At 38.9% G+C, this 24806-nt stretch overlaps 1 protein-coding gene across 4 annotated transcripts in view; it reads left to right on the top strand.

The window, feature by feature from the left end:
- The window catches only part of ANO3 (anoctamin 3), a 704489-nt gene extending 679894 nt beyond the window's left edge, over window positions 1-24595 (top strand). For all 4 annotated transcript variants that reach the window (XM_077288029.1, XM_077288030.1, XM_077288031.1 and 1 more), the window contains 9 exons: window positions 1454-1565; window positions 5124-5181; window positions 10270-10367; window positions 10764-10909; window positions 11385-11537; window positions 12917-13064; window positions 13152-13232; window positions 15395-15500; window positions 17717-24595. In XM_077288029.1, the coding sequence (XP_077144144.1) occupies window positions 1454-1565; window positions 5124-5181; window positions 10270-10367; window positions 10764-10909; window positions 11385-11537; window positions 12917-13064; window positions 13152-13232; window positions 15395-15500; window positions 17717-17899 (1085 nt within the window). In that variant the 3' untranslated portion in view covers window positions 17900-24595. The remainder of the gene's footprint in view (window positions 1-1453; window positions 1566-5123; window positions 5182-10269; window positions 10368-10763; window positions 10910-11384; window positions 11538-12916; window positions 13065-13151; window positions 13233-15394; window positions 15501-17716) is intronic.
- The last annotated feature ends 211 nt before the right edge of the window (window positions 24596-24806 follow it).

Below are 24806 nucleotides of genomic sequence, written 5' to 3' on the forward strand. Positions count from 1 at the left end.
ACAAGGGAGGTGAGCAAAAATCCCAGAACCACACAGGGGGACCTAGTGAATGACCTTCATAGAGCTGGGACCACCGTAACAAAGGCTACCATCTGTAACACACTATGCCACCAAGGACTCAGATCCTACAGTGCCAGATGTGTCCCCCTGATTAAGTCAGTACATATCTGGGTCCATCTCAAGTTTGCTAGAGAGCATTTGGATTATCCAGAAGAGTATTGGAAGAATGTCATATGGTATGATGAAACCAAAGTAGAACTGTTTCGTAGAAGCAAAACTCATTATGTTTGGAGGAGACAGAATGCTGCGTTGCATCCAAAGAACACCATACCTACTGTAAAGCATGGGGTGGCAACATCATGCTTTGGGGCTGTTCCTCTCTAAAGGGACCAGGACGACTGATACGTGTACATGAAAGAATGAATGGGACCATGTATCGTGAGATTTTGAGTGCAAACCTCCTTCCATCAGCAAGGGCATTGAAAATTAAACGCAGATAGGTCTTTCAGCATGATAATGATCCCAAGCACATTGCCAGCGCAATGAAGGACTGTTTTCGTAAGAAGCATATGAAGGTCCTGGAGTAACCTGGCCAGTCTCCAGATCTCAACCCCATAGAAAACCTTTGGAGGAAGTTGAAATTCCGTGTTGCCCAGCGACAGGCCCAAAATATCACTGCTCTACAGGAGATCTGCATGGAGGAATGGGCTAACATATCACCAACAGTGTGTGCCGACCTTGTGAAGACTTACAGAAAACGTTTGACCTCTGTCATTGCCAACAAAGGATATATAACAAAGTATTGAGATAATTTGTTGTTAATGACCAAAGACGGTATTATTATTATTTTCCACCATAATTTGAAAAATAAATCTTGCGAAATCAAACAAGGTGATTTTCTGTATTTGATTTCTCTATTTTGACTCACATAGCTGTTGTCTATCTATGATGTCAATTACAGTCCTCTCTCATCTTTTTAAGTGGGAGAACTTGCACAATTGGTGTCTGACTAAATCCTTTTTTTCCCCGATATATATATATATATATATATATATATATATATATATATATATGTATATATATATATATATATATATATATATATATATATATATATATATATATATATATATATATATATATACTGTATATATCTTTCAGGACTACTTTACACTATTTTTTTTTAGAAATTCTGATGAGATACAATGACTATTGGCATATGTAAACTTCTTAGGTCTATTGGGCCACCAAACTGGTCATGGTCAATGTAATTAGATGATACAAACTCCAATATTTTCTACATGAATTTTCTTTAAACAAAAAATGGATGAAGTAAGAAAAAAACACTAAGCACATGGCCAATAGTAAGAAGAATTTATGAATATGCCATGGGCATCGGACATAATGTGATCAATTTTCTAACAATCTATTTATTCTTGTGCTCACTTTCCAGAGCATCCGAGAACAGAGTCCGAATGGGAAAACAGTTTTGCTTTAAAAATGTTCCTCTTCCAGTTTGTCAACTTAAATAGCTCCATATTTTACATTGCTTTCTTCCTTGGCAGGTAAGAATGTGAAAACATATTCAATATTAGTAGTACGTAGGTAAGAAGAGCCTAAGACCAAGACTTGGGCAACTGTCCTCACAAGGGGAACGTCTGCCCTAAATTCCAGGACAATCTGTGAACACAGAGCAATATTTTCCAGTGTTCATATAAAACTTGACATTGTGATTGTAATATGATCATTTTACAAGTCACAGTTGCAAGGTATTCTTCTGATATGTTGGCATATTTTTAATCTCTTGTAATCTCTATGGTTCGTTAATGTGTTTGTAAAACAAAAGGTGTCCAGAAGAAATCCAAAATTAAGTGGCCAACTAAACATTTATTTTGGCATGTGATTAATGGTGCAGAAAACAGCATGAAAAGGATTGTCTACAACTTTATATAATGTATATTGATGATGACCTTTCCTAAGGATATGTCATATCAGATCAGTAGGTATCTGACACGCTCACCCCTATCAATCAGCATTTTACAGCTCCAAAAAAGCAGAACTGCATGGCTCTATACACAGCTTAGTGCATCTCTTCAAACAAGCCTACCACATCAACTACTCAGTAAACTAACTTTGCCCTGTTCCCTCCTTCCAAATATTATTCTGAATCTGCACCCTACTATTCTACTGTCACCACACCCTCCATGCACACAATAACTGCACTTGATACTTGACTATTGCACTTAAACACACGGGCTGATGACCGTATCATGCAGCTTTATATGAAAATCCCTATTTATTATAGTTGCCAGACCTGAAATAACAAGCAATTTTTACCTATTGTGTCCCCCCATTTCCTTGTAGATTGTAAGCTTGCGAGCAGGGACCTCACTCCTAATGTCACTGTTTAAATTGTCTTAACTTGCATTGAATTTATTATCTGTACATGTCCCCGCTTAATTGTAAAGTGGTGTGGAATATGTTGGCTCTATATAAATAGTTTATTTTATTATTTTATTTATTTTATTTTATTTATTTTATTTATTTTATTTATTTATTATTATTATTTATTATTATTAATTATTATTATTATTATTATTATTATTATTATTATTATAGTGATCTTTCTCCCTCACTGCAGCTTCATTCCTGTTGAAGTGAATGGGAAATGAGCTGCAGGACACAAAATCATCAAATAGCTAATCAGTAAAGGTGCCTGATATCAGACCACCCCAATCTAACATTGATGACCTATTATAAGTGTAGTACTATGGCCGGCACCCCTGCATGGTGTCCCCTTTTCCTTCCTTGCAGGGACATCGGCTTGCTCACAACCCCGCCCCCTCATCATGGTCACCAGTGCGCTTCCTGCTTCCTTTTTGTGTGCAAGCCACAGCTCCCAGAGGCACACCAATAGCCAGGAGGCATCTTGTATAAGACTCCCTCTCCAATAGGGAGTGGAGAGGGAATGGGTTTAAATCATTAGGTAGTTGGTGTTCTACCAGTGTAGTTGTGAGGCCCCCTAGTACCTTTGTGGCCAGTATCCTAAACCCATATCCCTTGACCCAGTGTGACCAGTGTCCTGAACCCAAATCTCCGGTCTTGTTGTGGCCATTGCTTGAACATTATCCCCTGGTCTTGGAGTGGCCAGTTCTAAATCCAAATTCCCCTTTTCCTGGTGCGACCAGTCCTGTTCCCGAAGTCCTCTTGTCCTGGAGTTGTCATTCCTGAACATTGTCCCCTGGTCTTGCAGTAGCCAGTCCTGAATCTGAAGTCCCATGTTCCCAGTGTGGCTAGTCCTGTTCCTGAAGTCCCCTGCTCTTAGTGCGGCCAGTCCCTGATCCAGTATCCTAGACTGGTGTGTCTGAACATAGCCCTAATCCTAATCTGTATCAGCAAACCTGAGCAGCTGCAGTACCGGGATCTCTCACGGTGCTAGCAGGGATGTCACCGAGGTCACCGTAGTTCAGCCTGGCTAGGAACGCAGCCTCAGTGAAATCGTCGTTAGTTGCTGACACTGCACTCGCAGCTGTTCAGTGACCAGTGGTTCTCAGCCTGGGTGGTTGCATCTTGGCATCATGCAGGTTGAAAACTGTTTTTCCATCAGACTTGGATTACGGCGTGGGACAGATCGATGGACAGGTTTGGTATATTATTGTTTTATTATTTTTGGTTTATTACAAGAGAACGAGGGCTTCAGAGGAATTAGGCGAGGTTGTAAGTATGGTTTAATTGAGATTATTAAAGGAGTCTGTGACATTTTTCCAAATAAAGGACTTTATTCTTGGTGTCTGTGTTTTCATACAATGTGACTATGGGGTTAGTAATGGGGCGTCTTATAGATGCCTCTCCATTTCCAACCTCGGGGCTTGATGTCACCGGACAATACAAAGGTGACATAAACCCCCCCACGTATCACCCCACTTGCCACTGCTACAGGGCAAGTGGGAAGAGCCAGCCAAAGCTCCAGAATTGGCGCATCTAATAGATGTGCCATTTCTGTGCAGCTGCGGGCTGCTATTTTTAGGTTGGAGGAGCCAATATCCATGGCCCCTTACTAGCCTAAGAATACCAAACCTCAGCTGTCTGCTTTAGCCAGGTTGGTTGTCACAAATGGGGGGACCCCACGCCTTTTTTAAATTTATTTATTTCAATAATTACAAAATACGGCGTGGAGACCCTTCGAGTTTTGCCTGGCTGGTTAACAAAAAAACAGGGGAACCAATGCCGTTTTGTTTTAAAATTATTGATTTACAGCGCAGGAGCTGCTGATGAATACTCCCATTCGCTGCTCCTGCTCTCGCTGTTATAAGCGGCAGCAGGTATCAGATAATGGGAGCAGTTGTCACGTCAACTGACACCAGTGACCAGAGGTAAACTTTCCGATCACAGCTGAACGCTCACTCTGACCGGCAGGGATGATTTCACCGCCTATCAGAAGCGGTGTTTGCCACGCTGTCATGCACATTACAGCGCAGTAAATACTGGATGTTCGGGCTTTCCATTCGAGTAAATGGGGTCAGGGTTCTGGTTCCGGTCTGGGTACTGTTCTGGTGTCCGAACCCAAACTTTTTTAACTGTTTGGCTGAACCTGCCGGACCCGAACATCCAGGTGTCTGCCCATCTTTAGTCATTACTAATACAATCAAATTCCTTGAGGATGTCTACAATATGGCTCAGTAGTCTGGTAGGGTTGCTGGCTAATTGTATTCACAATTAAGAGAATTATAGTCAGGCACTCCTTATGAATGCATGCATTCACCGGTTAGATATCCAAGAAATGTGTGTATGTGACAGTCTGTGAATATTATACAACACACGTGTTTTACTAAACGTAGTGCTGTAAGTGCTACCAAATATTATACCCTGAGGCGGAAACCTGAACATTGGGATTTCCCACTGAGTGAAAAGAATGTAACAAGTCTTGCAAGATTATATTGCAAGAAGAATTGAGGGTAAATTTTCAAAACCCTGTCTGACCACAACCTGCAAATGTTAGCTGTCTTGTCCGCAGCAATGTAGCTTCTTGAATATAAGTATGTACTCACATACTGTATGGAGATCAAACTAGTGTACTGCACTAATTCAGATATTTAATAAAGCAAAATGTTTATTTTTTACAGATTTGCTGGGAGACCTGGAAAATATAACAGACTTTTCCAAAGGTGGAGGCTGGAGGAGGTAAATCTGTGACTGTCTTTTGTCCGGTTCTTAGAAATTCCACTCATTGATTACTTAGTAATATTTGTTTCTAGAAAACTTGATACCAACCAACATTGCTGATATACATCACTTAGGCTGGGTTCACACTGCGTTAGAGGCGTCCGTTAGACGGACTACATTACACAGCGGCATAACGCAGTGTAACGCAGTCCGTTAATGCCGCCATTAAGTCCTATGTCGAATGCATTGCTAGTGCATGCCCACAGTGGGCGTGCCTTAGCGATGTGCCGTCATTGAGTGATGGACGCTGGGATGCGGGCCGCAGCGTTTCAGGGTCCGTCATCTGCTAGCTCTATCTGCGTTAGCGCGACGACATATCGGCACTTGCGTCAACAGCAGCCCGTTACCACATGTGTTGAACGGGCTGCTGTTAACGCAATGTGAACCTAGCCTTAGGCTTTGGTTTTAACATTTAGTTTTCCTGCACTTCCAAATCAAATATCCCTAAATGTGTTCATTCCTCCCATTTAGCTGCAGTCACAATTTTCATTTTTGAGTCTGGAATAGTTGGCTGACAACTAGAGATGATGAAGTCAGCCAAGCTAAGTTTTTCAACACAGATTAAATGCTCCTTCAGACCCCAGAGCATAACAAACTTAAGATGTAGAAAAAACAACAAATTAATACTCACGTTACCGCTCACCACTCTGGCTGCCTCGCTGCTCGATGTCCACCTTCTGGTCCTTGGTGTCTCTTCTTTTAGCCGCCGTGGCAAGAAATCAAAGTTGTTGGAAATTATATCACAATACTTTAACTGAACACGCCTGTGAAAAATGAGGAGTCTAATGCCTCCAGCCACTGAGGTGCCCAGATATCTTTGTTGTGTGGAAGGTCGTCTCACTTAGCTGCTCCTCAAGGCAAACACAGGCACACGTGTGGTTAACGTCTCTGGGTGGTTTATTGCATCATAAAGCAAAAAGCTCAAACTGGTAGCAGAAAACAGCCTGTCCAGCTCAAATCAAAATAAACAGTTCACATACAGTCCTGCCAAGGTCCTCTGGGACAATACATGTGGCAGCTCTCTAAGAAGCTAGCAGTCTGGAGGCTTCCTACCTCCACACAACACAGACAGAGGAAAAAAAATGTCTCAGCCACACCCTTGAGGTGGAGATATGATGAGTAGGCGTCCCACCCATCTCTTTGACAACTCACCTAAAAACCTGCCCATAACATGGCCGCTTAACTCCTTTAGCACATAGCATGCTGAAAAAAACTTACGGGTTTCTAGATCATGGAGGAAAGCAATCTCTGTGACACATATCTCCCCTCACATACAGTGCCAGTGACCCTGTCACAGTGGTAAGATGTGATGGTCACATCTCGGTAGCTGATCATTCCATTGAAGCCCACTTTGTATTTATTCTCTACCCTGACTTATAGAGAATGGTCCCTATCTGATGTCCATGCAGTATGGTGTGACAGATTTTGTCCAGTTGAGGCAATCCATTTAATAAACCATCAAATGAAAGACTGAGAAGGTTACTGGAGAGGATTGAATTTGTCCTGTGTCCTAACTTTCTTTTCCATAAAACAATTTAGAATACATTTTTTCTGTATAACCCCTTTCTGCCATTGGACATACTATCCCGTCCATGTGACCTGGGACTTAGTTCCCATGGGCGGGATAGTTAGTACGTCATAGGCGATCAGCCGCGCTTGTGGCTGATCGCGGTCAGGTGTCAGCTGATTATCACAGCTGACATCCGGCACTATGTCGCAGGAGGGGTCACGGACCACTCCCGGCACATTAACCCCAGGAGCACTGCGATGAAACAGCGTTCTGGCGGCATAGGGAAGCATTGCGCAGGGAGGGGGCTCCCCGCGTGCTTCCCTGAGACCATCAGAACGCGATGTGATCGTGTTGTTCCGAGGGTCTCCTCCGTTCTCCTCCCTGCAGGCCCTGGATCCAAGATAGCCGCGGGGTCCTTCCGGGTCCTGCAGAGAGGTGGCTTGCGAGTGGCAACCCTCCTGCACTGCCTGTCAGATCACTGATCTGACACAGTGCTGGCAAAGTGTCAGATCAGCGATCTGACACTACATAGTGATGTCCCACCCTGGGACAAAGTAACAAAGTAAAAAGAAAAAATACAGTGTGTAAAAATATATTTTTTTAAATTCCTAAATTAAAAAAAATATATATTGTTTCAATAAATACATTTCTTTATGTAAATAAAAAAAACAATAAAAGTACACATATTTATTATCGCCGCATCTGTAACGACACGTCCTATAACAATGTCCCACTAATTAACCCCTTCAGTGAATACCATAAAAAAAAATGAGGCAAAAAAACAATGCTTTATCATCATACCGCCGAACAAAGAGTGGAATAACACACGATCAAAATGACGGATATAAATAAACATGGTACCGCTGAAAACGTCATCTTGTGCTGCAAAGAACAAGCTACCATACAGCCTTATCAGTGAAAAAAAAAGTTATAGCCCTCAGAATAAAGCGATGCAGAAATAATTATTTTTTTATATGAAATAGTTTTTATCGTACAAAAGCGCTAAAACATGAAAAAATATATAAATGAGGTATCGCTGTAATCGTACTAACCAGAAGAATAAAACTGCTTTATCAATTTTACCAAATGAGGAACGGTATAAACACCCCCCCAAAAAGAAATTCATAACTTGCTGCTTTTTGTTCATTCTGCCTAACAAAAATCGGAGTAAAAAGCGATCAAAAAATGTCATGTGCCCGAAAATGGTACCATTAAAAATGTCAACTTGTCCAGCAAAAAACAAGACCTCACATAACTCTGTGGACCAAAATATAGTAAAATTATAGCTCTCAAAATGTGATGATGCAAAAACTATTTTTTGCAATAAAAAGCATCTCTTAGTGTGTGACAGCTGCCAAACATAAAAATCCGCTATAAAAACCAGCTATAAATAGTAAATCAAACCCCCCTTTATCACCGCCTTAGTTAGGGAAAAATAATAAAATAAAAAAATGTATTTATATCCATTTTCTCATTAGGGTTAGGGCTAGGGTTAGGGTTGGGGCTAATGTTCGGGATAGGGTTGGGGCTAAAGTTCGGGTTAAAGTTGGGGCTAAAGTTAGGGTTAGGGTGGGGGCTAAAGTTGGGTTACGTTTACGGTTGGGTTAGGGGTGTGTTTAGGGTTATGGTTAGGTTTGTGGTTAGGGTTAGGGGTGTGTTGGGATTAGTGGTGTGTTGGGGCTGGGATTAGGGTTAGGGGTGTGTTTGGGTTAGGGGTGTGGTTAGGGCTATGGTTAGGGTTGGTATTAGAGTTGGGGATGTGTTGGAGTTAGGGGTGTGTTGGGGTTAGGGGTGTGGTTAAGGTTTGGATTAAGGTTAGAGGTGTGTTGGGGTTAGGGTTGGAGTTAGAATTGGGGGGGTTTCTACTGTTTAGGTACATTAGGGGCTCTGCAAACTCAACATGATGCCCGCAGGCCATTCCATCAAAGTTTGCATTCCAAAACGCCACTTCTTCCTTTCCGAGCCCTGATGTGCGCCCAAACAGTGGTTTACCTCCACATATGGGGAATCAGTGTCCCCAGGACAAATTGAACAACAACTTTTGCAGTCCAATTTCTCCTGTTATGCTTGGGAAAATACAAAACTGGGGGCTAAAAATCATTTTTGTGAAAAAAAAGATTTTTTACATTCACGGCTCTGCGTTATAAACTTTAGTGAAACACTTGGGGGTTCAAAGTTCTCACAACACATCTAGATAAGTTCCATTGGGGGGTCTAGTTTCCAATATGGGGTCATTTGTGGGTGGTTTCTACTGTTTAGGTACATCAGGGGCTCTGCAAATGCAACGTGACGCCCGCAGACTATTCCATTAAAGTCTGCATTCCAAAACGCCACTTCTTCCTTTCCGAGCCCAGACATGTGCCCAAACAGTAGTTTTCTCCCACATATGGGGTATCAGAGTACTCATGACAAATTGCACAACAACTTTTGGGGTCCAATTTCTCCGGATACCCTTGGGAAGATAAAAATTGGGGGCGAAAAGGTCATTTTTGTGGAAAAAAAATGATCTATATTATAAACTTTAGTGAAGCACTTGGGGGTTCAAAGTGCTCACCATACATCTAGATAAGTTCCTTAGGGGGTCTACTTTCCAAAATGATGCCACTTGTGGGGAGTTTCCACTGTTTATGAACATCAGGGGCTCTCCAAACGCGACATGGCGTCCTATCTCAATTCCAGCCAATTTTGCATTGAAAAGTCAAATAGCGCTCCTTCCCTTCCGAGCTCTGCCATGTGCCCAAACAGTGGTTTACCCCTACATATTGTGTATCCGCGTACTCAGGACAAATTGTACAACAAATTTTGGGGTCTAATTTCTCCTATTACCCTTGGTAAAATAAAACAAATTAGATCTGAAATCTTTTTTTGTGAAAAAAAGTTAAATGTTCATTTTTTTAAAACATTCCAAAAATTCATGTGAAGCACATGAAGGGTTAATAAACTTCTTAAATGTGGTTTTGAGCACCTTGAGGGGTGCAGTTTTTAGAATGGTGTCCCTTTTTGGTATTTTCTATCATATAGACCCCTCAAAATGACTTCAAATGTGATGTGGTCCCTAAAAAAAATGCTGTTTTAAAAATAAGAAATTGCTGGTCAACTTTTAACCTTTATAACTCCCTAACAGAAAAAAAAGTTGGTTCCAAAATTGTGCTGATGTAAAGTAGATATGTGGGAAATGTTACTTATTAAGTATTTTGTGTAACATATCTCTGTGATTTAAGGGCATGAAAATTCAAAGTTGGAAAATTGCAAAATTGCAAAATTTTCAACATTTTTGCCAAATTTCAGTTTTTTTCACAAATAAACACAAGTAATATCAAAGAAATTTTACCACTGTCATGAAGTACAATATGTCTCAAGAAAACATTGTCAGAATCACAAGGATCCGTTGAAGAGTTCCAGAGTTATAACCTCATAAAGGGATAGTGAACAGTGATTAGAATTGTAAACATTTGCCCGTCGTTAACATGCATAATAAGGGGTTAAAACAGTTTACTCACATATGTATGAAGTTTTTATGCTTGATTTTTTTTTAGTGTCACCCAAGTGGCTGTCTCATAGATCTCTGCTTACAAATGGGAGTCATCATGGTTTTAAAACAAATGTGGAATAATTTTATGGAACTTGGATATCCGTAAGTTACATTACACAAGTTGTATATATGTGTTTTATATCAGGCATTTCAGGTAGCCAAAGTTAACCATACTTGGTCCAGTTAGGCCATGTGTAAGTAGACATTAGCTTCTTTTGTTAATGTGAAATACTTGTAGAAAGTTTGTTTCCAGCTAAATATATTTGAAAGTATATTTCCAAACAAAGCAGAAAAAGATTTTGTGAAGATGTTGCAATGAGCATAGAAATCCCTACGTTTGCATGGCTAGCTTATAATTTTATTTTGCAAAGCTAAAAACACACATATATTTCAGCAATCTATTTTATTATCATAGTCACATTAATTACTTTAGTGTTTTATTCAAACGTCGTCCAGTACATATTGATATATATTCTAAATATGTTATATTTCTATTAGACTTCTTCAAAATTGGTGGTCTAGAAGGAAAATCAAAAAAGGAGGACAAGCTGTAGAAAGCAAGTTAACATTTCCACAGTGGGAAAAAGACTGGAACCTGCAGCCCATGAATGCTCATGGTTTGATGGAAGAGTACTTAGAAATGGGTAAATGAGAAAGGAAATGTTAAGATCCTATTTATGCATGATCTGCCATAAGCTGAAACGGAGGTCAAGTGTAGTGTCTAACTTGCATGGTAATGCTGCCATATGACTACAGTCAATGTTGTCTATCTAGATGTAGAACTAAAAGAACTGTAAGATCAACAAATGGGACTCTAGGCAAGAACACTGTCCTCATCTGATTCCAAGCCTACAGTGTAGACTAGGGATCAGCAACCCCCCTGTAACATCTAGACTGTGGAGGGTTGCTGACCTAGATTAGACTGTCTTTCTTTGTGAAAAGATTTTGTCCCAAAAGAACATTTATGATATATTCAAAGTAAAGCCGATACATGTATAATAGGATATGTCTGGCTGTCTACATCCAATAAACTTAGAATGATGTTGTTGTTCCATAAAGCCTTGCTATAAGAAAGAAGAAATTGGAGGTCCTAATATCTAATGATACTTTATCATTCAGTCATACAGTTTGGATTTACCACAATCTTTGTAGCTGCCTTCCCGTTGGCTCCTCTCCTGGCATTGCTAAACAATATCATTGAAATAAGACTGGATGCCTATAAGTTTGTCACACAGTGGAGAAGACCGATGCCTGCTCGAGCGACTGACATAGGTGTGTGCTTGGATACATTGGTGTGCATGCGAATGACCTGTAAATCTTGTTTGTAGGACAAAATTCTAACGTTTGTTGTTTCCCTTAAAGGGAATCTGTCAGTAGGATCAACCCTCCTAAGCTGACTATATGGGCATGTCTGTCATAGGAAGCTGAATACAATGATACTTTGATATATGCAATCTGATGTCTTATTCCTGAGAAATTTGTGATTTCTCTTATGTAAAACGTGCTGTTAAGATCTATGGATCGGACACAAATCTCCTACAACAAACAGTACAGCAGAGTTTTATTTTCTCATCACAAATACATTTGCAACTGCAGCTCTCCTCCTCTCATAGTGTTGTCAGCTCTGCTGTACTACCTCTTCCCCGTAAACTTCCTGTGAGATGGAACCTGAACAACTATAAGAGGACAATGACAAATGCTTTTAGAATGAGAGACAGTTCAGCTCTGCAGCGAGATGAGGAGATCAGACTGTCAGTCATTACACATCACACTGGTAAAGCCCCCTTTCATTTTAAATAATCTGTGGAGGCAGATTTTAATGCAAATCAGCGTCCAGCTCATAGTCTTCAACAGGTCATTACATATAATAAAAACATTGCTTTCTCTTGACAGAGTTGATCTTAGGAGAGTTGATCCTACTGACAGATTCCCTTTAAAATAAATCCTGTCACCTAATTCATGCTGTCTAAAATTTGGCCAGCATGAATCAGAACCTGGCTGCACAATGGCAGCCAGTTATATTTTTCTGTGAAATGCCAGAGTTTGAAGATTTGGCCAGAGAGCATGGTCAGACATGAGACTAGTTCGATCCCACCCCTGTCCAGTTTTCATAAGGGTATCTCTAGGTGATTGACAGGTCTCTCTCTATGGAAGAGACTTGTCAATCAATTGCAATGTTCCTGAGAGAAATTGGATCTTTAAAGAATACTTTTTCTGAAATACCAAAGCATTTCAGAGAAAAATGTACCTTGCTGCAATCGTGCAGCACGCCTCTGATTAATGCTTCCCCCGGTTTGGGTAGAATGGATCAGTTGACAGGTTACCATAACATTTGTTTGTTTAGTTAACCAATAGACCCTTTTGGATGAATTCTTCTCTTGCACATATTCCCTATTATCCAGGCAATGACAAACCCAAGCCAGTGAAGATTACATGATATGATGTCACTTGGTGTTCATGGTGTACGACAACATGCATGTCCATCTAATGAGTTGATTGCTTCTGGTCACACATGCCCAGTCACTCTCTCCAGAGCTGTTATCTGCAAATTGAACCCCAATTTTCAGAGCAGCCACAAAAAAACTCAATATCTTTTTACTGAGAAAGTTATTTATATAATTTTAACACATGATTTTAATACACATTTTTAGGAATCTGGTATGGCATTTTGGAAGGAATTGGTGTCCTGGCAGTTATTACCAATGCCTTTGTCATTGCAATCACCTCTGATTATATCCCTCGCTTTGTGTACGCCTTCAAGTATGGACCCTGCCAGGATGAAGGATACAGACATGAGAAGTAATGCTTGCCTTCTGATGATTTATATGATACAATTTACTGGTCCTTATATTGTGTCCTTAATCCAAATGTGTGATTGTTTTTCAGATGTCTTCGAGGCTACGTAAACAGTAGTTTATCTATATTTGACCTCAGTGAACTTGGTGAAGGACTTACTGGGTATTGCAGGTACATCAAGCCTTACAAATGTCTATCATCATGTAGAAGTTATCAGCCATTATTAACCCTTTCTTAGCCATAATTCATACTTTCCTGTAATTCACATTAAGTAAACATTTTAAAAGACTTGTCCGGTCTTGTGTTGAAAGTCTGAAGTCTCTCTATGTCACTGTAGACTTCTGAATCCTTACAGAACACTCACCAGATGCTGGCAAGATTCTCCGGTAGTGACAGTGAAAGCGGGCAGTCACATGATCGCAAGTAAATGAATTTGCCTACATGCAGTCACAAGCTTAGTAGATGTGATCGGCCTCACTCAATACAAGTAAATTAAGCAAAGCGAAACTCATCTACTCGGTGTATGACAGCCTGGTCATGGCAGCAACACAAGAGAATCCTAATAGCATGAGTTGCACGCTCTGTAAGGATTCAGAAGTCTGCAGACTTTCACCACAAGACTGGACAAGACCTTTAAACTGAAAGAAGATGTACGGAGCAGGCTTAGGGGCTAAATATACTCTATATGGTCCAGAAACCAGCTGTAGTGTACAGTCAGGCCCCTCTTACCTTGGTCAGAGACAGAGATAAAGCAGATTCCAACAGTTAAACCCATTAGAAGCCATGGTCAATACCAAGATTGGCATCAAAACATTCGAAAGAAAAAGATCTCCATTTTCCATTCCTTTAAAATGTTCCAGTATTTTTTGCAAGCAATTACCTGCATGTTCAGTTCTCTTAGTAAAACTAAAAATATGAAACGTTTTAAAATAAAACACATTGGAAAATGCATCTAAAAAATCCAAAATTAAAAAGTTTCAAAAAATGCTTTTCCCAGTTATTCTATAAAAAATTTCATGTTAAAAAGAAACATATTGTAACATCTATAAGTTTGAAAACTATTAAATAGCATGTGATTTATCCAGCATGATATACCATATACGAAATAACTGACAGAACGTTTTTTTTTTAACAACCTTTCTTGAAATGGTAGCAACAAAAACTAGCGATCACAACATAAAAATGCCATTACACAGCTCCATCAACACAAAAGTAAAAATGCACGTATCTCAGGATATGGTTGGCAAGACAGCAGACATTGTGACTTATACAATTAGTTAAAGCATTATTTTTATTTTACAGTGAACACCATAAAGATGAAATAAATAGAGCCCAGAAAACTAGTTTAACTGCTGGTTTTAGGAATGGTATATCAAATCTTGTCTTTAGAAATACAACTTGTTCCTCAAAATTGTTTTAATTTTATTTCATAAATAAATGTTACAGGTAAAAATAATCAACTTTGTATTAGTCCACCAGGACTGATCAGTCATTATCAAAATACTCAATTTATATATTTTAATGAGTAACATTTCTCTTTGTGGAGAGTGACAGGCCTGGCCCAGCATACCAGAGTGAGGAGACTTAAAAGCCATACAATGCTGCTCTTGTAATTAAATATGCAAATTGCTTCTTCAAAGAAGAAGACAACTAGAACTCTAGTGCCACCTATTGGAAGTAGCAATATAAATGGGGGGAGGGTTGTTTGTAGCTCCTTACCGTATCGTATCCATATAGAATTTCATCAGTAGTAACGGCCATCTCCTCTCTCAGTCATGCAACATTCTGCCCTCACGGAATACAAATTTTATAGGTAAATTGGGAATTTTTAAAATGAATGATCAATCCTGGCAGTGAAAAAAGCAGATTTCTATGATAAAATGTAATAAAGTTTCTTATTTCCATGTGCGTTATTGATTTATGAAATAGAAATTAAGAAATTAAGAACAAGTTACACTTTAAATACAGATAGTCTTACAGTTATATTAAAGGAAAGATACAAAAGTGGGGATGATAAAAAAAATTGTTGTTTAGCAAAAGGTAAAGAATCATGAGTTTTTCTATGAATTAAAACAAACACAGACTGTAAAAGTAAATTTTCAAATAAATGTACTTCTAGAATCCTGTTAGGAAAAGTTATCATTGCCATTTTCCACTCATTCTATACATTATAAAAGCCCAATCATTTACCAATAAGAAATGCATGTTGTTACCTAATAATGTAGGTAATCCATTCACAGCCAAAACTTTTGACCCGAGTTTTGATGTGAATAGGTGATTTGCTTTTGAGCCATATGAGACATTTCCAATTACAATTTCTTGCCTGTCCCCAGATACCGAGACTATCGAGCACCTCCCTGGAGTTCGCCTCCTTATGAATTCACCCTACAGTTTTGGCACGTTTTGGCTGCGCGATTAGCCTTTATCATAGTTTTTGAGGTAGGTGTGTTATTCATGGAGCTAATTTACATATTGCATTACATGGATATGTTCTAATTATTCTTTTTAGAATACTGTGTACAGTTCTGGTCTCCGGTGTATAAGAAAGACATAGCTGAACTAGAGCGGGTGCAGAGAAGAGCGACCAAGGTTATTAGAGGATTATTTAATGTAAGAGACTATGGAACTCTCTGCCATATGATGTTGTAATGAGTGATTCATTACTTAAATTTAAGAGGGGACTGGATTCCTTTCTTGAAAAGTATAATGTTACAGGTTATATATACTAGATTCCTTGATAGGGTGTTGATCCAGGGAACTAGTCTGATTGCCGTATGAGGAGTCGGGAAGGAATTTTTTTCCCAATGTGGAGCTTACTCTTTGCCACATGTTTATTTTTGCCTTCCTCTGGATCAACATGTTAGGGCATGTTAGGTTAGGCTATGGGTTGAACTAGATGGACTTAAAGTTTTCCTTCAACCTTAATAACTATGTTACTATGTTGTCTAAAGCAATAGCTTAGAGCTCACACATTAAATTATAAGCCAATGTTGGGGAAACCATTATTGCAACAATGTGACCCATTCACAGGTGTCAATACACAAGCCCCAGTTAGTATTCCATCCTCTCTATGGACCCACTAATGCATGTTATCGAGAGGTTACACAGAGATCAAATTGTTCTCCTTCATTTTAACAGGCTTGCACAGGCACTCATCACTGGTAGAGGGTGGGGAACACTACACAGCCCCGTCTGCTAGAACAGATTTTTTTAAGGAATAGACTGGGCCTATTCCTTACTGAATCACAACCCATTCAACAGGGATTAGAGCTACATGTAGTCAACCTATCCAAGAGACCAATTGATGACATAGAGATGTCTGTATTAAGTAAAGAACAGTCAAGTGTATTGCGGACTCTGGGGAGCACAGAGGAAGCAGGTAGGTCGGATGGAATGAAAGGTCCACCGCATCTCCAGCCGTGTGCCTCTAATGGAGGATGGGTGCAGTAGTTGAATGAAAAAAATGTTCAGAGGAGCACTAGGAACTAAAGAACACAGGAGTACTAGATGATTCCACAATGCGTGTTGACGGTCATTTAATACTCCTGTGTCCTTTAGTTCCTAGTGCTCTTCTGACCGTTTTTTTTCATTCAACTATATTAAGTAAAGGTCTGTCATTTGTGCCTACCAGCATTCTATGCAGAAAGAGAACTTTTGCCGATCTCAGTATTCCACAGGAACTCCTAACAGATGTCCAACTGTTGGATAATCTTGATTAACCTTTTACTACCTCTATAACACAAGGTCCTTTTACATCATTAAAAAAATGTAGTTCTAAAATGCCCCCACATACAGATATTCTTTCAGCCATAGATATATTTTTGAACCTGGTAGCTAATGAGATTAAGATCACCAGTAATTTCATAGGAGAGACAATCTCTCGAAAGAACAAATGGCAGCTCTGCGTATTCTTGAAAGAGATTCATCAATCACAATTAAACCTTCTGATAAAGGGGGCAACATGGTCATTGGGGATACCCACCAGTACAAAAAAAAATGTGCCTTGCCTTATGAGGTGATCGCTCTACTTATTCCTTGGTCTCTTGAAATCCGATACCTGAATCTATGGATACATTAAAAGGTATTCTCCAACAGGCAAAATTGACAATCTTATCAGCAAGGAGGAATTAACCTTTATCCTCACTCAGCATCCATTCATGGCTACTTTTTATGCCTTACCAAAATTGCATTAAATGCCTTACACTTATTAAAGGGAGACCCATTATGTCTGGAGTCAACAGTGTGTGACTTTTAAGACAAAATGCTACAACCCTTTGTTATTACCGTACCCTCATATATCAGAGACACAATGGCTCTCTACCTAGACTGGAAGGAATCCCCATTGAACAGCTAGCATTGACATTGAGACCCTGTATTCCCTAATCCCCCAAGTCAAGGTGTTAAGGTGAACAGTTATGCTCACTGAAGTCTTGAGTTATTTTGTCCTATTTGTTGTTTGGTTCACGATAAAAATAAACCAAATGTTCACAGTTGTAGGCATGTTCTTTACATGAACTGATGCAAACTCTCAAAAAAAAACCCACAAAATTTCAGTTTGCGAGGTAGCAAAACACAAAAAATACCAAGGGGGTGAATACTTTCTCAAGCTCCTATATAATTTCCAACCATTGTAATATTCATCTTTTTTTTCACAGCACCTTGTGTTTGGAATAAAATCTTTTATTGCTTACCTCATCCCCGATATGCCAAAAGATCTGTGTGACCGAATGAGGCGGGAAAAATATCTGGTCCAGGAGATGATGTACGAGGCTGAACTGGAGCATTTACAACGCGAACGGAAAAAGAACGGAAAACAGTATAACCATGAATGGCCTTAAGTGACAATATAGGAACAAAACACTGCACTTACAAATAAGCAGCCGAGATGAAAAAAAAATGGTGTATCGTCTTTGAAACCTGCATATTATGATTTACATATATGTCTATTATAAGACAATATATGTATAATGATATGTGTCTACCAGCTATATATAAATTGAAATATACATATGTTGTTGGAGCAGTAGTTCAAAGAAACATTTCTAATTGATACAGTGTTATGGGAACTAAATGGTTTCCAGTGTGGAGTGACCTCTGTCAAATTTTTTACTCAAAACCTTTGTACCACATATTCTGAGTTTCTTATATGCCCATATCTGCGAGCTTATGTGAACGAAATGCCATCTCCACATTGTGTCTCCTAATATGTCATATGGCTGCTCTTGACTTGTAGAGGTCATTTCCCTAAATTCCCACTATTGCCGGTCATGTAGGAGGTCAGTCTATGTTGAGCAGTGTAACTGGCCTTTAATACAATGCAATTTGCTACAAACAAAAAATCAAAGACTGAAATGAACCATTTTATAGATTGATGAATTTGAACAAAATCCCAACACCGAGGACTGCAGGTGACATCTGAAAGTTCTCCTTAAGACTTGCATGAGAAGAGAACATTTGTTCTATTAATTGAACCTACAGCACATTCTTCCAAAGACATCATTTAATCTAGAAGCATGACTTGGACAATGCCGAAGGCTTAAAGATTTTATAGGGTGCTGGGCATCCACTTAAAGCAGCCGCAGCATCCTGGCGGCTTACCGGCTGTCACATCACCACTACTGGATTTGAAGAAATGGGTCTTTATATTGATGTGAGTTGCACATCAAAATCTAATTTGGTTTTAAAAGCTTTTAACATTTTCTTGCACAGCTTTACAAATAGAGCAAAAATGTCTGAAATATTTATTACATTTATTGTGTAAAAAAAACAAAAAACTATGCAGTTCTTGTTCCCATAAGGTAGCAGAGGGGGGAACTACTAATACCATGCCATACCATTCAGTTTGGGAAGGGAACCTCTAAATATTTGAATGGGTTTGAGTGACAATATTTTTTCAAATGAAAAGCCACACAAAAAAATTATTTTAGGAGAAAAAAAAAGGATAACATTTGGAAACTGAAAATGCCTTTTTTTTTCTTTGCCATGTTTGGCTATGAATTTTTACTTCTTCAAACATTTAAAGGAAGCATTCCCATCAAAGTTTTTATCATCTTATTATATTGCAGTCATCCAATTACATAAAACATTTTGCCCTTCTACCCAGCTAATTTTTCTCTTTTATCTGCTCTATGTAGAAATCAGAAGTCTTTTCTCCCTGCACCAGTCATAACCCCCTCTTCAGCTCCTGACATAGCTGTTCTGTTCCTCCTACTCTGCCAGGGACATTTGCAGTGACTCATGACTTATGCAGGGAAAATTGACCTCCTGCTTCCACATAGAACTTAGAATGACTAAGCTAGTCAGTTTGTAATAACATGATGGAAAATGGAAGAGAAGAATTAACTGAGTAGAAAGGCAAAAGGAGGAATTGTAAGTACGGAAGCAGGTTGCGGGATGCAGTGACGCAAGGAAAGCAGAGGAAGAGTTAACAATTTAATTAACAATAAAGATACTTCTCGCAGGGAGATAAACAATTAAACTGGGGATGGATACAGGGTAATGGCACAAAAAGCAAGAAAAAGTTAGCAACAGTTCACTCAGCAAACTTATCATATCCGGGGTCTCCTCAGCCGCAGATGTCCCGCTGAGGGTTGTAGTCCTTGGTGACAGCAGACTAAATGCCTCAGAAGGGGATCCTCAGCTCCCAGTTCAGTGGCAACGGTCTGTGGTCTCACACATTGGGCCCCTAGTCCATGAACTCATGCAGCCAAATTCACAAATGCTGCAACAATCCCGATATCAGGTGAAATCTCAGATGTGAAGGTCAGTAAGGGGGATCGCAGTGCTGGGTCCCGTACACAGCTCTTCTATGCACACGTGTGGCCCTAAACTTAACTGGGCCTATGGACCTGTCTCTGCTCACAGTTCCGATGCCGTGCCCGTGGGAGGTCAGCTGCAGCCCGTTGCGGCTCTGATCCCTGGAGACAGGAGCACGCTGTGCATGCACCCCATCTGCATCAGTCTCTGCCGGTGGGAAACTGCTCGCCATTGCTCGCGCTTTTGCTTTTAACACGCCCCTCCTTCCCGGGTCATTGGGTCCGTCTGGTCACCTATTCCTTCCCCTGGGCAACATGGGACGCAGCCTCAACAGTTCCGGACCCGGCTTAGTACAGGTACCCGCAGTACACAGTGCTAAATAATATGATGACTGCAATATATTAAGATGATAAAATCTTTGATGGGAGGAGGAGGGATTCTCTAACCTAATTCTGAACATATTTTTTGCACATTGCGGTTCGCTCTCTACCCTTCTAAGTCAATTTTAGACACTACTCTGTTTTAATCCGGTATCAGAAATTCTTATCGTAAAACCCCTATCAGGTCTCACCGATGCCAGGTTACAGACATCTGATTGTATATATTTGATTATTAATATTTTCTGCTTTTTTGATGCGATTATATGAATGTAGCTAGCAGATGTGTTCATTTTATATGAAAGCACTGTCATATATGCATACCACTCCAGTACAGATAGTTATTTTTATGCTTAGGGATAGCATGCAGCTGTTTTTATATGCAGTATTTTTGATTTGTTTGTCTATGTACAGATTCTATGTGCGATGGACTTTGCTGTGCAAACCCTCTAACACTTACCTAAAATAATTATGCAAGCATCATTTTGTAAAAATGTAATATAAATATATGTGGATACACATAACACATGTTCTCTATAGAATAGGAAGTTTGCATGGCTCTCATGTGAATGGCGGCTCATCAATTGGCTCATTTAATAAAATAGTGCATGAATAACCAAGATGCTGTATGTAACCCATCGTAGCCATTCCGATAGGCCATGATTGTTAAAACAGATCTGATTGGTTCCTTGGTATTACATTTTTTATCCTTTCACCATACTGCGTATGTTTTAGTTTTTTTTAAATAAAAACCGATATGTGAGATACACCCTCAGCAACTAGATATGAACACGTATGTATGCTGTCGGTCTTAAATGAATTTTGCTCAGTTAAAGAGATGGCTGCTTTCCGCTTCCTCTTCCTCTTTACTTCAAATTGTTTTTTCATTGTAATACCAAGTACATCCTCTAAACAAATGTGGCACTGTTTTTGGAAGCAAGCAGCTGTGTGAATTTTAAATCTCTTAACTCAATCAGAAAATCAGTTTTTTATGCACTATTTTGTTACATTGGCTCTACTGACCTAATTTAATGGTTATGCCTAACCTGCACAATATTAGAATGCAAAAACTAGAGATGTCACTACTGTAATAGCACAATGCACCATGCCGTTTATGCTATTTTCATTTTTTAATGTCACTTCTATGCAGATGACAGTCAGATCACAGCAGCCACATCTGTGTCTGATTTGATATATAAAACACAAACTTGGAATTTTTACGAAAAGCAACAACGAAATGAAATGTATCCACTAATCAATGTTGGTAAAGTAATGATAGCTGTATGCAATGTATAACTATAAAGATATGAATTTTTACCCTATATCAACTGCAAGGAATTTTCATCCCATTTTCCAACTAAATTTTCTACGTTTTTAACCTTTTTTAAATAAAAAACATATGAAAAATATGCAAATAATGTTCACAATAGATACAATAGGAAAACTTTGAGTTTATTGCTCCCCTTGGTAACTTTACATTTGATTGTGAGAACAGATTGTTTGCTCCCTTTTGCCAGAAACTGGCTTGAATGACTGCATGAACAATCAGACGTTAGGTGTTAGCCAACATTTTAACTTTGTTCTTAAATAAATTCTGTAAATTTTGAAAAAAAAAAAATTGTACTGGTGTCTTCCTCCACTTGCAGATGAAGCACTTACCCTTTGGAATTCTTCTCGGGCTTTGATTTCTACCACTTCTCAGGTGACAGCTGCAGCCAGTCATGGCCCTGAGTGATCACATGGTGCATATGACTGGTGTGGTAACTGATTGGCTGCAGAGGTCACATGCTAACCACTTCTAAACAGCTCCGGAGGACAACCAGAGTGTTTGTGCTAGTTCTGAAGGGGTGAAAAAAACTAGCATAATTTATTTTTCTATTTTCAACCTTTTTTTAAAAAACATTTGGCTGATCCCTTTAGTTGTACAATTAATTGAAGTAAACAAGCACTGCATTGTGTTGGGGGGAAAATTTTTTAAATCTGGAAAATCACAGGTTGACTGACTAAGCTCTAGAAGAACTCAACTTTAGTAATCAAGTGCTTTTAGAGTATATTCACCCACCATAGTTATTGTCATGGGTTAACAGCATGTCATATATCTACAGCTCCTGTATGTGAATATTCTCCTTTTATAGTATAAGGTCCATTACATTCTACTTTCGTGAGATCTTATATCAAAATGATGATCAACTCTCAGTAAAAGGGTAAATGTCCTTTTTATCTTATGATGGTCTAATTGATGTAAAAGGAGCCATAATAGTAGTGCCAGCTGAACCCTAAACTAAAAAGTGATGCATAAAGTGCCTAACAGTTTGCTAGAGCTAATAAGAGTATAAAATGGTTTTTTTTGTTCCTCAAGTTGTCTAATTTAAATCAAAGATGGCTAAGTAAGTGTGTGATAGATCTTTTAAATATATAGTTTCGGTCCATGACATAATACAATCATCGAGCCCTATTTGACTGAGTTAACTAAGACTACTACTAGCCATCACACATACAATATTATGTCTTCCCAATGAAAAGCTGCTCAATAGTAACCCACCATAAGTTTGACACTATATATTTTCAGGCTAAATGTAATTTTTAGCCCATATTTAATTTCAATTCAATATTATAATTTTTTAAATTAAAATATGTATTTCAAATGTCTTGAAATAGCACAAATTATCTTGCTTTTAACATTTGAGCCCATTGTTTGTATGTAATCTCCTGGGCATTTTAACTGTAAATGATATTATCCTCATAACTAATCATTATTCCTTATAATAAGTTCTTTATTGTCTATTAAAATGCATAATTGTAACATAATTATAGTCACACCTCTCCAACTATTGATGTTTATTGAGCCAGGACTGCAGAACGTGTATGAATTAGTATTTGTCTACTGGTTAGAGGTGAGCTACGTACAGTGTGATCAGGTTACCTCCATTCTTGGGGGACAGCACTTTGCGCTGTTCTTCTATAAGATGTCTGGCTTCTATAACTAGCTATCCCATCCCCAGCTCTCTGTATTAGGTCTATGATTAGCTGTTTTCAGGTCTAACTTCCAGGTTCTCCTAGCCAAATCAGCATGAGAAAAAAAATCACCAGCTATACACTTCTACTGCAGATACCTGCTAGACGGGAGTTTTAGTATTAAATGCTGCCAACTGTCCATGTAAAAAAAGACTTAAAGATTTTCTTAGTGGACACAACTGCAGAAACAGCCAGAGTAGGGTATTGCTGTTGAGCCTGTGAAAGCAGCCCAGAGGCCCCATAAACTCTGAAGTAGGCAAAACCCATGGATTTCAGGTGGACCAGCAGACCACTTAATGTTTATGGTGGCCTCCAGACACCAATATCAATAGAGAGAAGAATCGGAAATATTGAATCACTACACCCTGTCCTTTTGTTTTCGTTGTTAAAGGACATCTGTCAGTGGGATCAACCCAGTGTGAGATCTGTAGACCAGAAGAGCAGACCATCAGTCATTACATGTCTCACACTGGTAACAGTCCCTTTCATTTACAATAATCTCTGGAGGCAGATTCTCATGTAGATCATTGTCCAGCCCATAAATCTTAACAGTTAATTTGCATATAGGAAAAACATTAATTCCTCTAGAATAAGACATCGGGTCACAGATATCAAAGTATCATTTTATTCAGATTCCTATGACCTACATGCCCATATAGATGGCTTAGGAGGGTTGATCCTACTGACTGATTCCCTTTAAGACAATACGTGCTCTTGATAGGTTATTTGGTGATGGGGACTTCTACAAACAGCAATACTGGTTTTCTTGTCTAATAGGTTTGGGGCATTGAGATTCTGCGCTTGTACAACCTCCCACCCAATTGAATTAGACAACCTAGTCTTTTTCGGAAGTTTCTATTACAGAGAAAATAGCAGCACTTTTTTATATTAACCAGCATTCATATCTTGCTAGCAAAGCATAAAAAAATGAAAAATCCTGATTGAAATTCCATCTGATTAAAGATTTGATATTTTATGTAGTATCACTTAACCATCACATATTTCAGTATTTTAACTACAACATTAAAATTCTTCTTACCAGGCAACAAGATACTTTGCAACATACCTTTCAAGTGCTAGAAAAGACCCAAAGTTTGTAAATGTGCACGTGGTTGCACAAAGTGATACAGTATTGTATAACTCCTTCCTTATACCTTGTACATTTACACATATTCATTTGAATAAATTGTATGCAATGCATTGTTCGTATTGACGTAAAACTACATGTAACATTTCATTGATATTTTTAACTGTTAAGGTTTACATATTTTATGCATTAAATTATAAAATGTAAAAAAAAACACTTGCTTAAATTATTTCTTGGATACAAAATATTTGCATTGTGTATATTTTAAATGGAAAATACATATTATTAAATAAATATGACACTGGAAAGAATATTATTGCTGTCAGGAGCGTGTATTGTGAAAGCTCTTCTCTATGCTACATGCTGTAGTGTGTCAGTGTTCACACCGTACGGTAATGAGGCAGTAACCCAGTAAAGTTCAACGCAAATGTCTTTATTGTCCAAAAACTCACAACTTAAAGTAAAAACAGTATCCTTCGCATTAGAGCCAGGGCATCAAAACAGTCCGTA

This window comes from Ranitomeya variabilis, chromosome 2 (genome assembly GCF_051348905.1).
Source record: "Ranitomeya variabilis isolate aRanVar5 chromosome 2, aRanVar5.hap1, whole genome shotgun sequence".
NCBI classification, from domain to species: domain Eukaryota; kingdom Metazoa; phylum Chordata; class Amphibia; order Anura; family Dendrobatidae; genus Ranitomeya; species Ranitomeya variabilis.